At 47.4% G+C, this 16,155-nt stretch overlaps 1 protein-coding gene across 1 annotated transcript in view; it reads right to left on the bottom strand.

Moving 5' to 3' along the window:
- The window catches only part of LOC121844326 (casein kinase I), a gene marked incomplete at its 3' end in the record, with an annotated part of 55,436 nt that extends 41,382 nt beyond the window's left edge, over nucleotides 1-14,054 (bottom strand). The window contains 1 exon segment of the mRNA XM_042314306.1: nucleotides 13,528-14,054. Coding sequence (XP_042170240.1) covers nucleotides 13,528-13,603 — 76 coding nt within the window.
- Between the last annotated feature and the right edge of the window lie 2,101 nt (nucleotides 14,055-16,155).

Here is a 16,155-nt window from a genome sequence, read left to right as displayed (position 1 = left end):
GAGTGCTTTTGGTGACAAGCCGAATTTCTTCAGCCTCCTGAGGTTGAAGAGGCGCTGCTGCGCCTTCCTCACGATGCTGTCTGTGTGAGTGGACCAATTCAGTTTGTCTGTGATGTGTATGCCGAGGAACTTAAAACTTGCTACCCTCTCCACTACTGTTCCATCGATGTGGATGGGGGGTGTTCCCTCTGCTGTTTCCTGAAGTCCACAATCATCTCCTTAGTTTTGTTGACGTTGAGTGTGAGGTTATTTTCCTGACACCACACTCCGAGGGCCCTCACCTCCTCCCTGTAGGCCGTCTCGTCGTTGTTGGTAATCAAGCCTACCACTGTTGTGTCGTCCGCAAACTTGATGATTGAGTTGGAGGCGTGCATGGCCACGCAGTCGTGGGTGAACAGGGAGTACAGGAGAGGGCTCAGAACGCACCCTTGTGGGGCCCCAGTGTTGAGGATCAGCGGGGAGGAGATGTTGTTGCCTACCCTCACCACCTGGGGGCGGCCCGTCAGGAAGTCCAGTACCCAGTTGCACAGGGCGGGGTCGAGACCCAGGGTCTCGAGCTTGATGACGAGCTTGGAGGGTACTATGGTGTTGAATGCCGAGCTGTAGTCGATGAACAGCATTCTCACATAGGTATTCCTCTTGTCCAGATGGGTTAGGGCAGTGTGCAGTGTGGTTGAGATTGCATCGTCTGTGGACCTATTTGGGCGGTAAGCAAATTGGAGTGGGTCAAGGGTGTCAGGTAGGGTGGAGGTGATGTGGTCCTTGACTAGTCTCTCAAAGCACTTCATGATGACGGATGTGAGTGCTACGGGCGGTAGTCGTTTAGCTCAGTTACCTTAGCTTTCTTGGGAACAGGAACAATGGTGGCCCTTGAAGCATGTGGGAACAGCAGACTGGTATAGGGATTGATTGAATATGTCCGTAAACACACCGGCCAGCTGGTCTGCGCATGCTCTGAGGGCGCGGCTGGGGATGCCGTCTGGGCCTGCAGCCTTGCGAGGGTTAACACGTTTAAATGTCTTACTCACTTCGGCTGCAGTGAAGGAGAGACCGCATGTTTCCGTTGCAGGCCGTGTCAGTGGCACTGTATTGTCCTCAAAGCGGGCAAAAAGTTATTTAGTCTGCCTGGGAGCAAGACATCCTGGTCCGTGACTGGGCTGGGTTTCTTCCTGTAGTCCGTGATTGACTGTAGACCCTGCCACATGCCTCTTGTGTCTGAGCCGTTGAATTGAGATTCTACTTTGTCTCTGTACTGGCGCTTAGCTTGTTTGATAGCCTTGCGGAGGGAATAGCTGCACTGTTTGTATTCAGTCATGTTACCAGACACCTTGCCCTGATTAAAAGCAGTGGTTCGTGCCTTCAGTTTCACACGAATGCTGCCATCAATCCACGGTTTCTGGTTAAATATAATGGGTTCCTGCTGTGGTGGTGGTGGTATAATATAATGGGTTCCTGCTGTGGTGGTGTAATATAATGGGTTCCTGCTGTGGTGGTGGTGGTGGTGTAATATAATGGGTTCCTGCTGTGGTGGTGGTGGGTAATATAATGGGTTCCTGCTGTGGTGGTGGTGTAATATAATGGGTTCCTGCTGTGGTGGTGGTGTAATATAATGGGTTCCTGCTGTGGTGGTGGTGTAATATAATGGGTTCCTGCTGTGGTGGTGGTGGGTTCCTGCTGTGGTAATATAATGGGTTCCTGCTGTGGTGGTGGTGTAATATAATGGGTTCCTGCTGTGGTGGTGGTGTAATATAATGGGTTCCTGCTGTGGTGGTGGTGGTGTAATATAATGGGTTCCTGCTGTGGTGGTGGTGGTGTAATATAATGGGTTCCTGCTGTGGTGGTGGTGTAATATAATGGGTTCCTGCTGTGGTGGTGGTGTAATATAATGGGTTCCTGCTGGTGGTGGTGGTGTGTAATATAATGGGTTCCTGCTGTGGTGGTGGTGGTGTAATATAATGGGTTCCTGCTGTGGTGGTGGTGGTGTAATATAATGGGTTCCTGCTGTGGTGGTGGTGGTGTAATATAATGGGTTCCTGCTGTGGTGGTGGTGGTGTAATATAATGGGTTCCTGCTGTGGTGGTGGTGGTGTAATATAATGGGTTCCTGTGGGGTTCCTGCTGTGGTGGTGGTGTGTAATATAATGGGTTCCTGCTGTGGTGGTGGTGTGTAATATAATGGGTTCCTGCTGTGGTGGTGGTGGTGTAATATAATGGGTTCCTGCTGTGGTGGTGGTGTAATATAATGGGTTCCTGCTGTGGTGGTGGTGTGTAATATAATGGGTTCCTGCTGTGGTGGTGGTGGTGTAATATAAATGGGTTCCTGCTGTGGTGGTGGTGGTGTAATATAATGGGTTCCTGCTGTGGTGGTGGTGGTGTAATATAATGGGTTCCTGCTGTGGTGGTGGTGGTGGTAATATAATGGGTTCCTGCTGTGGTGGTGGTGGTGTAATATAATGGGTTCCTGCTGTGGTGGTGGTGTAATATAATGGGTTCCTGCTGTGGTGGTGGTGCTGTAATATAATGGGTTCCTGCTGTGGTGGTGGTGGTGTAATATAATGGGTTCCTGCTGTGGTGGTGGTGGTGTAATATAAATGGGTTCCTGCTGTGGTGGTGGTGGTGTAATATAAATGGGTTCCTGCTGTGGTGGTGGTGGTGGTGGTGGTGTATATAATGGGTTCCTGCTGTGGTGGTGGTGGTGTAATATAATGGGTTCCTGCTGTGGTGGTGGTGGTGTAATATAATGGGTTCCTGCTGTGGTGGTGGTGTAATATAATGGGTTCCTGCTGTGGTGGTGGTGGTGGTGTAATATAATGGGTTCCTGCTGTGGTGGTGGTGGTGTGTAATATAATGGGTTCCTGCTGTGGTGGTGGTGGTGTAATATAATGGGTTCCTGCTGTGGTGGTGGTGTAATATAATGGGTTCCTGCTGTGGTGGTGGTGTGTAATATAATGGGTTCCTGCTGTGGTGGTGGTGTGTAATATAATGGGTTCCTGCTGTGGTGGTGGTGTAATATAATGGGTTCCTGCTGTGGTGGTGGTGGTGTAATATAATGGGTTCCTGCTGTGTGGTGGTGTAATATAAATGGGTTCCTGCTGTGGTGGTGGTGGTGTAATATAATGGGTTCCTGCTGTGGTGGTGGTGGTGTAATATAATGGGTTCCTGCTGTGGTGGTGGTGGTGTAATATAATGGGTTCCTGCTGTGGTGGGTGGGTTCCTGCTGTAATATAATGGGTTCCTGCTGTGGTGGTGGTGGTGTAATATAATGGGTTCCTGCTGTGGTGGTGGTGGTGGTAATATAATGGGTTCCTGCTGTGGTGGTGGTGGTGGTAATATAATGGGTTCCTGCTGTGGTGGTGGTGGTGTAATATAATGGGTTCCTGCTGTGGTGGTGGTGGTGTAATATAATGGGTTCCTGCTGTGGTGGTGGTGTAATATAATGGGTTCCTGCTGTGGTGGTGGTGGTGTAATATAATGGGTTCCTGCTGTGGTGGTGGTGGTATAATGGGTTCCTGCTGTGGTGGTGGTTCCTGCTGTGGTGGTGGTGGTGTAATATAATGGGTTCCTGCTGTGGTGGTGGTGTGTAATATAATGGGTTCCTGCTGTGGTGGTGGTGTAATATAATGGGTTCCTGCTGTGGTGGTGGTGGTGTAATATAAATGGGTTCCTGCTGTGGTGGTGGTGGTGTAATATAATGGGTTCCTGCTGTGGTGGTGGTGGTGTAATATAATGGGTTCCTGCTGTGGTGGTGGTGTGGGTTCCTGCTGTGGTGGTGGTGTATATAATGGGTTCCTGCTGTGGTGGTGGTGGTGTAATATAATGGGTTCCTGCTGTGGTGGGTGGTGGTGGTGTAATATAATGGGTTCCTGCTGTGGTGGTGGTGGTGGTAATATAATGGGTTCCTGCTGTGGTGGTGGTGGTGTAATATAATGGGTTCCTGCTGTGGTGGTGGTGTAATATAATGGGTTCCTGCTGTGTTGGTGGTGTAATATAATGGGTTCCTGCTGTGGTGGTGGTGGTGTAATATAATGGGTTCCTGCTGTGGTGGTGGTGGTGTAATGGTGGTGGTGGTGTAATATAATGGGTTCCTGCTGTGGTGGTGGTGGTGTAATATAAATGGGTTCCTGCTGTGGTGGTGGTGGTGTAATGGGTTCCTGCTGTGGTGGTGGTGGTGTAATATAATGGGTTCCTGCTGTGGTGGTGGTGTGGTAATATAATGGGTTCCTGCTGTGGTGGTGGTGTAATATAATGGAGAGGAGGGAAGAGGAGAGCTGGAAAGACAGGACAGAGGGGAGAGAAGGACAGAGGAGGAGATGGAGTGTGTTGAGGGTAACTGAAGCTGGTATGACAGTTTGACACTTGTTTCACTGTGTGAAATGGACAGGAGCGTTACACCAATTGACTGGCTAACAAAACCCCTCTTATTTCTCAACACTGAGCTGCTTATTTCAAGAAGGGTAGAAAGTAAAGCTTTATTCAGCCAGCCAGATCAACAGTCTCTCTACTCCTCTCTTCCTTCCCTCTCTCTTCATAGCCTGGAGGCAGCTGGCCCTTATTTATCCCCCAACCCCCCCTAGTCTCTTCCCTGTCCCTGCTTATCTCTCCCTGTTCTGGGACTCAGTTGGGGCAGAGGGGCTGTTGGCTGGATAGACTATCTGCAATCATGTCATCCATGCGTAGAGGAACACAGAGATCCACAGGGCTGGGTGGTAATCAGAGCCCATAGCATGTCATGTTATGCTATGCAATCAGAGTGAGGAAAGGGAGGGGGGGGGGAACTCCAACGTCAGTCTAGTAAAACCACCACGTGTCCAAACATTGAACACAAACACACTAAAACTGCATCGATGTTTTGTAAATGTTGGCCACTTCTCAAAGTAAAAAAAAAACACGACTTACCTAGGTCATTGTCAAAGATTAGCGTGATAGATTGTTAACTTTGCTAAACGTCTTCAATTGGATAATATGAATACAATGAGAGAGAATGCCATTCAGATGCAGCTGAAACATGTACAACATGAAGCCAAGTAAAACCTTCAGTTTACAGGAACTTTGTCCTCCCTCTAACGGCACGTGACAACAACAGAAAGAGGACGAAACACCTTCCTGTCTGGTCAGGAGAACAGACCTATAGGGGGAGAGGTCTCAACCACCTGGTGGTGATTATAGACCTCTGGTCTGGTCAGGAGAACAGACCTATAGGGGGAGAGGTCTCAACCACCTGGTGGTGATTATAGACCTCTGGTCTGGTCAGGAGAACAGACCTATAGGGGGAGAGGTCTCAACCACCTGGTGGTGATTATAGACCTCTGGTCTGGTCAGGAGAACAGACCTATAGGGGGAGAGGTCTCAACCACCTGGTGGTGATTATAGACCTCTGGTCTGGTCAGGAGAACAGACCTATAGGGGGAGAGGTCTCAACCACCTGGTGGTGATTATAGACCTCTGGTCTGGTCAGGAGAACAGACCTATAGGGGGAGAGGTCTCAACCACCTGGTGGTGATTATAGACCTCTGGTCTGGTCAGGAGAACAGACCTATAGGGGGAGAGGTCTCAACCACCTGGTGGTGATTATAGACCTCTGGTCTGGTCAGGAGAACAGACCTATAGGGGAGAGGTCTCAACCACCTGGTGGTGATTATAGACATCTGGTCTGGTTAGGAGAACAGACCTAAGGGGAGAGGTCTCAACCACCTGGTGGTGATTATAGACCTCTGGTCAGGAGGAGATAAACCACCTGGTGACATAGACCTCTGAAGAACAGACCAATAGGGGAGAGGTCTCAACCACCTGGTGGTGATTATAGACCTCTGGTCTGGTCAGGAGAACAGACCTATAGGGGAGAGGTCTCAACCACCAGGTGGTGATTATAGACCTCTGGTCTGGTCAGGAGAACAGACCTATAGGGGAGAGGTCTCAACCACCTGGTGGTGATTATAGACCTCTGGTCTGGTCAGGAGAACAGACCTATAGGGGAGAGGTCTCAACCACCTGGTGGTGATTATAGACCTCTGGTCTGGTCAGGAGAACAGACCTATAGGGGAGAGGTCTCAACCACCTGGTGGTGATTATAGACCTCTGGTCTGGTCAGGAACAGACCTATAGGGGAGAGGTCTCAACCACCTGGTGGTGATTATAGACCTCTGGTCTGGTCAGGAGAACAGACCTATAGGGGGAGAGGTCTCAACCACCTGGTGGTGATTATAGACCTCTGGTCTGGTCAGGAGAACAGACCTATAGGGGGAGAGGTCTCAACCACCTGGTGGTGATTATAGACCTCTGGTCTGGTCAGGAAAACAGAGACTGTGAGCTCCTCTCTTTCTTGGCAGGTTTTACAGAGCAGGGCTATGTTGTTCCACTGCACAGAACTTGGAGGGGGGGGCTGGGGACAAGCATGTGGTATTGATCAGCCCAAGCCCCAGAGCATAACACTGGCATGTACAGTACACCTGCTGAAACACACCATAGCTATGTACCAGCACAGATCCCAGACCTGGTGTAAAACCTTGGAGACCAGAACTCGAGTGCAAAACACCCACCAGCCTCAATGCTTGCACACAAACACATTCCCAACTCTCAAAGTAGGGGCACAACAGGTCAGCTTCCCCGGGTGTGAAGAGCTCGGACAACTTTATACAAGTCCTTTAAGTAGATGAACACACCGTGTGAGTTTAGTCACTGATTTACAGACTAGGAGTTGGAGCGATGCCAGGTAATGTTGCAACAGCGTTTTAAAGATCACTTAACAACACATTATGTTAGTGGTGGAGGGACTGGGGGGGAGAGAGATGGATGATTGTTAGAATTTCTGTCAGGAGTTTGTAAACACTGGTGTTCCAGCCGAGTTCTCTGCTCTCTATTGGTTGGTTGGTGTTCCAGCCAAGTTCTCTGCTCTCTATTGGTTGGTTGGTGTTCCAGCCGAGTTCTCTGCTCTCTATTGGTTGGTTGGTGTTCCAGCCAAGTTCTCTGCTCTCTATTGGTTGGTTGGTGTTCCAGCCGAGTTCTCTGCTCTCTATTGGTTGGTTGGTGTTCCAGCCGAGTTCTCTGCTCTCTATTGGTTGGTTGGTGTTCCAGCCGAGTTCTCTGCTCTCTATTGGTTGGTTCTCTGCTCTCTATTGGTTGGTTGGTGTTCCAGCCGAGTTCTCTGCTCTCTATTGGTTGGTTGGTGTTCCAGCTCTCTATTGGTTGGTTGTTCTCTGCTCTCTATTGGTTGGTTGGTGTTCCAGCCTCTGCTCTCTATTGGTTGGTTGGTGTTCCAGTTCTCTGCTCTCTATTGGTTGGTTGGTGTTCCAGCCGAGTTCTCTGCTCTCTATTGGTTGGTTGGTGTTCCAGCCGAGTTCTCTGCTCTCTATTGGTTGGTTGGTGTTCCAGCTCTGAGTTCTCTGCTCTCTATTGGTTGGTTGGTGTTCCAGCCGAGTTCTCTGCTCTCTATTGGTTGGTTGGTGTTCCAGCCGAGTTCTCTGCTCTCTATTGGTTGGTTGGTGTTCCAGCCGAGTTCTCTGCTCTCTATTGGTTGGTTGGTGTTCCAGCCGAGTTCTCTGCTCTCTATTGGTTGGTTGGTGTTCCAGCAGAGTTCTCTGCTCTCTATTGGTTGGTTGGTGTCCCAGCTGAGTTGATTGGTTGTCACTAGCCAAAGCCAAACACATGCAGATAGACTGGGCTCTAGAGCCAACACTAGGGCTGGGACAACATCCTGACACAGACAAATATTACATCAGCCATTTTCAAGTAAACCTGTCACAAAACCAACAACTCCTAGTCTTATTCATGACCCATAACACTTATTCTTGTTTCTCAGGAGAAAGGTGATGTACATAATTTGTTTATAATACATTTTACATAACCTAAAACAGATAGATGATCAATGCCTTTATTTTATTTAACTAGGCAAGTCAGTTAAGAACAAATTCTTATTTTACAATGACGGCCTACCCCAGCCAAACCCAGACGACACTGGGTCAATTGTGTCGCCGCCCTATGGGACACCCAATCACAGCCAGATGTGATGCAGCCTGGATTTGAACCAGGTACTCTTGGTACTGAGATGCAGTGTGTTAGACCACTGCGCCACTCGGGAGGCTATACCAAAAGGCCAGCCAGCCCAAACCAAATAACACAAACTGCTTGTCAATAAGCAGCCTAGTTGGCTCTAATTCACTGGCTGGTTTTAGCCAGCCCTCATCTAATCCAGTTACAACCTGGTTCAGTGATACAGCCTCCACCTAGTGTAAGCCAATGGGATCCTCACGGAGAACATACGTTCTAGCTTGTCTTACTACACTTCCTGGACAGCTTCCCACAACACATACAGAGAGGACTCAAAATAATATCAAATGCATTTTTTGGGGGGGGTTGACTAGTATAGTATGTTTCTGCACAGCTGCAATGTTGGGTGCACCCTATTCCCTATATAGTGTACTACTTTGAATCAGGGCCATTAAAAGTAGTGCACTAAATAGGGAATAGGGTGTCCTTTGGGATGCACATTGAGAAAGTGTCACCCTGTTGAACTACATCCCAGTTCTCCAATCACAGGCCAAACACTGACCTCATCCTCACGTCTCGTTGCCTATAACAACACACACACTCACACACACATACACACCGGGTCTTTACAGGACCAGGACCACAGAACAGAACACAGCACGCTACCGAGACCCTTAAGAGATTCCAGCTGTGTTCAAAACCATGATTACCTCAACACACACACACACATACAGTCAGAGACATACACACTCACCATTACACACATACACACACACACACAAAGACACACACACACACACACACAGGGGATAGAACATGATTACACCATTGTATGAAGTGAACCAGAGTGAGCGGCCTTCCATCCATCTTCTATCTACACATGAAAGCAAACAGCTACAGGGGTTTGTAAGAGAGAAAACAAGCATTGAACAGGATACTTATTAGCTTAGTGCCAAATGGCACCCTTTCCCCTAAATAGTGCACTGCTTATGACCATACAGGGGGCCATTTGGGACTCAGCCAATGGCGATGGATCAGGTAGTTGTGTCTGAACAGGGCATTAAGAGCAGCTGGCTGTAACAATAACTCTCTGGCTCCAAGGACATCTCTGTTCTGCCCTTCTCCGTGTCCGCAAATGGCACCCTATTCCCTATGTAGGCCCTGGTCAATAGTAGTGCACTACATAGGGAATAGGGGGCCCGTTTGGTACGCACACTGCGACATCATTACATCACATACATCTTACAACAGGGGCTTTGGTTGAGTGTTCTGTTACAACGTGCAAGACACGAAGAGAAGCACACACAGTTCGCACGCACACACACAGTTCTCACAGGGAAAAGGAATGTTGTGTGTGAATGAGGTAAGGGACAGGTCTTCCATTCTGACCCCAACTAAAGGGTCAACTAGTTAAGGAAGAGTAAACTATTTGATTTCTTTCTTTCAAGTTCAGAATTGAGAGCGCCAGAGCTTGGGCGAAGGCTGAGAGCGCCAGAGCTCGGGCGAAGGCTGAGAGCGCCAGAGCTCGGGCGAAGGCTGAGAACGCCAGAGCTCGGGCGAAGGCTGAGAACGCCAGAGCTCGGGCGAAGGCTGAGAACGCCAGAGCTCGGGCGAAGGCTGAGAACGCCAGAGCTCGGGCGAAGGCTGAGAAAGTCAGAGCTCGGGTGAAGGCTGAGAAAGTCAGAGCTCAGGTCAAGCGTTCTGAATCTAGTTGGAAGATTCCTGGAAGCCGATGATGAAATAAGGCAATTTAGGGGAAATAACCTGAATTTTACAACGCTACACAAGAGGGAGTGAAATTCAGCCCTCCACCAAGAAGACACATCTGACAGCAACACATTGTAAGCAGCATGTAGGCTGGCTTCTCCACAGGTACAGCTGTTGCTGTGAGAGCAGCTAATCTACCAACGGGGATGTACTGTACAAACATGCAATAAAGAGATCGCTCACATCGCCACAGGTTGAACATCACTTCTGTGTGTGTGAGCTGCCAGGCTGCCTACGCCCTTATTAAAGACCAGGGGTGTTTCTCTATAGTCTAGAATGGCTTCCTCTCATCAATGTGAGACAGGCCACGTCCCAAATTTAACTATATTCCCTATATAGTGCACCACTTTTGAACAGGGCCCATAGAGCTGTGGTCAAAAGTAGTGGACAATATAGGGAATAGTGTGAAATGTGGATTTGGGAAGCACCCGGTGTCATGACACAGTCACTGACACCAACACACCAGTGTTATCATTGTTCTGCGTCGCTCTGCAACAGAGACACATTACGGTCATATTATATAACTAGGTAATGGTGGTGACCTACACAAGACACCAGCAGTCCTGACAGACACACTGGAGACAACAGTCAGAGTCTCCAGCAGAACAACACAACCTGGGTCTTGTTCAGTTGGCACGAAGGACGAAGCGTTAGAAAATTGGGCGAAACTAGGAGGTTCTATATGTAGCTGTCCAATAACACATTTTTGCTTTGTGCCCAAACGAACACAACCCCAAACCTGAACACAGAGGACAGCCACTGTTCTTTTTTACCCCTTTTTCTCCCCAATGTCATTGTATCCAATTGGTAGTTACAACTCCCGTACAGACTCGGAAGAGGCGAAGGTCGAGAGCAGTGCGTCCTCCGAAACACAACCCAACCAAGCCGCACTGCTTCTTAACAGAATGCCCACTGAACCCGGAAGCCAGTCGCACCAACGTGTCGGAAGAAACACCGTACACCTGGCGACCATGTCAGCTGTCATGCTCCCTGCCCACCACAGGAGTCGCTAGAGCGCGATGCGACAAGGACACAACGGCCAAACCCTCCCCAAACCCGGACGACGCTGGGCCAATTGTGCGCCGCCCCATGGGTCTCCCGGTTGCGGCCGACTGCGACAGAGCCTGGACTCGAACCCGGAATCTCTAGCGGCACAGCTAGCACAGCAATGCAATGCCTTAGACCACCGCACCACTCGGGAGACCAGACACTGTTCTGTTCTGACTCCAACCTGAACACAGAGGGAAAGCATTAGTAGACAACTCATACCGCAGCAAGTCTAGTTTGTCTCAAAGACAGTGTTGGTCTGTATATATATTCACACTCAGCCCAACACCCCACCAGAGACTGAGAGGACCACACCAGACAAAGACCACCAGTGCACTAGTCTAGGACAACACAGCCCCTGCTCCTCCAACACTGGTTCCAGGACAATAGAGCCCCTGCTCCTCAACCCTGGTTCCAGGACAATAGAGCCCCTGCTCCTCCAACCCCGGTTCCAGGACAATAGAGTCCCTGCTCCTCCAACCCTGGTTCCAGGACAATAGAGCCCCTGCTCCTCCAACCCTGGTTCCAAGACAATAGAGCCCCATGCTCCTCAACACTGGCTCCAGGACAATAGAGCCCCTGCTCCTCCAACACTGTCTCCAGGACAATAAGGGGCAAGGTCGGCGGTCAATCATGACAAACTACAGACAGATTTCAAAATCGACCCCTAGCCTCCTACACTGCCGGCTGACCCCTAGCCTCCTACACTGCCGGCTGACCCCTGCCTCAACCCTGGCCCAGGACAATACAGCCCCTGCTCCTCAACACTGCCTCCCCCTAGCCTCCTACACTGCCGGCTGACCCCTAGCCTCCTACACTGCCGGCTGACCCCTAGGACTCCTACACTGCCGGCTGACCCCTAGCCTCCTACACTGCCGGCTGACCCCTAGCCTCCTACACTGCCGGCTGACCCCTAGACTCCTACACTGCCGGCTGACCCCCTAGACCCTACACTGCTGGCTGATTCCAAATCGACCCCTAGACCCTACACTGCTGGCTGACAAATCGACCCCTAGCCTCCTACACTGCCGGCTGACCCCTAGACTCCTACACTGCCGGCTGACCCCTAGACTCCTACACTGCCGGCTGACCCCTAGACTCCTACACTGCTGACCCCTAGCTGATTCCAAATCGACCCCTAGACTCCTACACTGCTGGCTGATTCCAAATCGACCCCTAGCCTCCTACACTGCCGGCTGACCCCTAGCCTCCTATACTGCCGGCTGACCCCTAGACTCCTACACTGCCGGCTGACCCCTAGACTCCTACACTGCTGGCTGATTCCAAATCAACCCCTAGACTCCTACACATTAGTGCTTCATGTAGCCTGGGGCAGAAAGAATTGGATAGGCCCTGAAGCCTGTCAGTGGGCAAGGTGGTGGAGTCCTTAATATATAGCTAATTATCCAGTCCTTTCAGCGCAATAAGACGTGGCTAGGAGGCATATTCAATAGTGCACACTGTAACAAAACGCTCTGCAAAAGAAAATGTCTATTATTTTACAATAATGTTGTCATTTTTAATCTAGTTTGGTTTACAGTGTTGTTAAAACCAGAGTAACAAGTGATCCAACTAGGTCTAGCCCAGTTGTTGTTTGCAAGTAAAACAAATATATGAGGTAAGTGAGGGTATGAGCCCTCATCATAACCTACCCTGATGGAAGTTGGACACACACACACACAGGCCTGCATCAGTTTCTGTGTCACAAACATGACCTTGCTCTATCTCATCCCCAATGAATCAGCTGAAGCTGAATGAAGGAAAATAATCAATGAAAAACAGACAAAATACCATCCATCATGGTATCTAGGTTAGGCCAAGGACAGTTTGTAATGTCCATGCATTTTATTTGATAATGTCTTATCAACTTGTTAGGCCCCTATCCACCTGGACCAGAGGCCAGTTTGTTCTCAGCTGAGTCGAAAGGGATGACCAGCAGCACTTTCATCCATACACTACATACAAACCACCAGAACATGTCATAACATGTCCAATCTGACAACTAGTAGCGACGACAGTCAATAGATATTGGAGTAGATAGCTGATACAACAACACTCCAGTGAAAATAGTGTTCCGCGCAGTTCCATCTCGTTAACGTTTTCAAGAGGGACTGATAACAACTGAAATGCATTACACACAGTTATATTATAATACCGGTGGTGAACATGTTGAGAGATCAGTCAATACAATATATGTCAAGTCAGCCATTGCCTCTGGCAGATCGTGAGTTATCAGTCAAATTGGACATTTAGAGACACTATATTCAGCTTTGGTACTTAGCTTATTGTTACAGACAGACCGCTTCCTGGTTGACTTCTCTGCACAACCAAACGTTATATGTCTCTGTAGCTTGACAAAAAGGTCGACAGCAATTGGACTCAAAACCTTTCCAGCTGGCTTAGCTAGTGGTTATGATCACCCAAATGAAGGTGGTTTATAAATCACCAACAAGAACAATTGACGTGTGTAGTATCTCATAGATATACTCTGATAAAAAAATATATATATATATCTGCGCATTGATAAGTTTACATTCAATTTGTACAATTTGTTCCAACGTTTGCTAGAATCAGCTGGTGAAAACGGAACAGCTGACGTTGGATCGAGTCTAATGTTGGAGTTATTACCAGCTAGCAAATGCCATGTAAGCTTGCTATAAACAATTTTAAAAAGCTAAAATAACAGATGAGGAAAATAAATACTATTAACTGTTTTATATTAGAAACTTACCCAAATAAATATCTCCAAACGAACCACTTCCAATTTTTCTGCCCAGTCTGTATCGGTTTCCCACTCTCAATTCCATGATTGACAATTTATAGCTAGCAAGCTAGCTCAAAATCCACCAAAAAAAAAATGTTTCAGGCAAAAGTCCAAGAAAGTTTTAGTCCAAATATATTTTTTAAAGGCAAAATTATTTCCAGAAACGGTTTCTTTTTCTCTTCTTTCTGCTTCCCGTAGTCTATCTATCCGGATATAGTAACACTGTCCCTAGCTACAATCCAACAAACTATCTTTCACCTCTCTTTTTAAAACAATCCTAATGTCATAAAATCATAATACTGGGTTTATTTTGAAGCTTAACATGTGTAGTTTATGCTCTTGCTATTTTCTATATCATCCCGAATTGCTTTTCCCGAAGATGAAGATGGATTTTGAAGACGTTGCCCTTGTATTTTTTGTTGTTGCTATGTTCTTTCACCCACTGTCTCTGCGTCTGGCTTTTTCCACATAGTTAATATGCGACTTCTCGTCGTTCAGCAATCTGTTGTTACGTCTGTGTCGTCACTTCCCGTAGCAACGGCTGGCCATGGCAAATATCTGGCATGGGGGAGGGGAGCTGGGGCTGGGAAGGGCTTGCCTTGACACAATAACAACAAAGCCAGGGTTGAATCAATTTCCTTTGTCCAGCATGACATGTAAAAGCTAGCATGAGTATTATCTAACTGTCATGTTCACAGTGTGTGTTTTGTCGTTTTTAATAACCTCTACAACAAACTTTTATGTTGAGATGAAATTATTGCACAGTATATTGAGACACACATCAATCTACAGTTATTTTTTGATGTATTTAATTAATCGACATTGTGTAATAGTAGGCCTCCATAAGAAATAAGACAAATATATAATTTAAAACATAAAAATCTCAATCTTAATCTCTTTGTAAACATTAAAAAGGACATGTTGATCAATCAGGGAGTCTGGGTGTGTCTTTAGGCATGGGATGACAAGGAAATGGAGAGATGGCCTGTAAAACCAGGTGAAACCGGATTCCCTGTTTGTGTAACCCCAATGGAACCCTATCATAGTCTAAATAGTCTAAATAGTGCACTACTTTAGGTCAAAAGTAATGTGGTGCCATTTGGGACGCACACCTGTGTGTAAACCCCAGTCTGTGTATCTGGTTAAAACAGGAAAGGCATAAAAACACGACAGCATCACTTGAATAACAACATCCTGTCAGCCTGTTCCACACAGCAACACTTCCTGGTTCAAGAGAAGTGGTACAAAATAAGAAACACACACAAAAAAAAATTACAAAGGAAACACAAATTGTTCTCAGAGTGAACCCACGCCCACTGTCATTTAAGCTACGTGTGCATTTCAATGTTTTTTCATGTAGTTCTGTCCTTGAGCTGTTCTGGTCTATTAATGTTCTGTATTATGTCATGTTTTGTGTGGACACCAGGAAGAGTAGCTTCTGCTTTCGCAACAGCTAATGGGGATCCTAATAAAATACCAAACACCATTCTCCAATTGTCTGATAGTGACGACCCTGGTACACATAGATATCATATCTACCAGTCTACATACACAGTTGTTGTTGAAGAGGGTTCTCTCTGCTACCCCACGGCAAGCGGTACCGATGCACCAAGTCTAGAACCAACAGGACCCTGAACAGCTTCTACCCCCAAGTCATAGACGGTTCTCTCTGCTACCCCACGGCAAGCGGTACCGATACACCAAGTCTAGAACCAACAGGACCCTGAACAGCTTCTACCTCTAAGTCATAAGACTGCTAAATAGTTTGTTAAATGGTTTAACTAATAGCTACCCAGACTATCTGGGTAGCTATTAGGGGCTCCCAAGTGGCGCAGCGGTCTAAGACACTGCATCTCAGTGCATCTCAGAACAGTCCCTGGTTCAAATCCAGGCTGTATCACACCTGGCTGTGATTGGGGGTGTACAATTGCCCCAGGTCGGCAGTCGTTGTAAATAAGAATTTGTTATCAACTGACTTGCCCAGTTAAATGAAAAAAAAAATCTGCATTGACCCTTTTTACAGCAACTCTTTTGACTCATCACATACTGCTACTGTTAATTATCTATCCTGTTGTCTAGTCACTTCATCCCTACCTATATGTACATATCTACCTCAATTACCTCGTACTCATCACATACTGCTACTGTTTATTATCTATCCTGTTGTCTAGTCACTTCATCCCCTACCTATATGTACATATCTACCTCAATTACCTCGTACTCATCACATACTGCTACTGTTTATTATCTATCCTGTTGTCTAGTCACTTCATCCCCTACCTATATGTACATATCTACCTCAATTACCTCATACTCATCACATACTGCTACTGTTTATTATCTATCCTGTTGTCTAGTCACTTCATCCCCTACCTATATGTACATATCTACCTCAATTACCTCGTACTCATCACATACTGCTACTGTTTATTATCTATCCTGTTGTCTAGTCACTTCATCCCCTACCTATATGTACATATCTACCTCAATTACCTCATACTCATCACATACTGCTACTGTTTATTATCTATCCTGTTGTCTAGTCACTTCATCCCTACCTATATGTACATATCTACCTCAATTACCTCGTACTCA

The sequence above is a fragment of the Oncorhynchus tshawytscha genome, unplaced genomic scaffold, assembly GCF_018296145.1.
Source record: "Oncorhynchus tshawytscha isolate Ot180627B unplaced genomic scaffold, Otsh_v2.0 Un_contig_7103_pilon_pilon, whole genome shotgun sequence".
Classification (NCBI taxonomy): Eukaryota; Metazoa; Chordata; class Actinopteri; order Salmoniformes; family Salmonidae; genus Oncorhynchus; species Oncorhynchus tshawytscha.
This window is presented reverse-complemented; position numbering and strand designations above follow the sequence as displayed.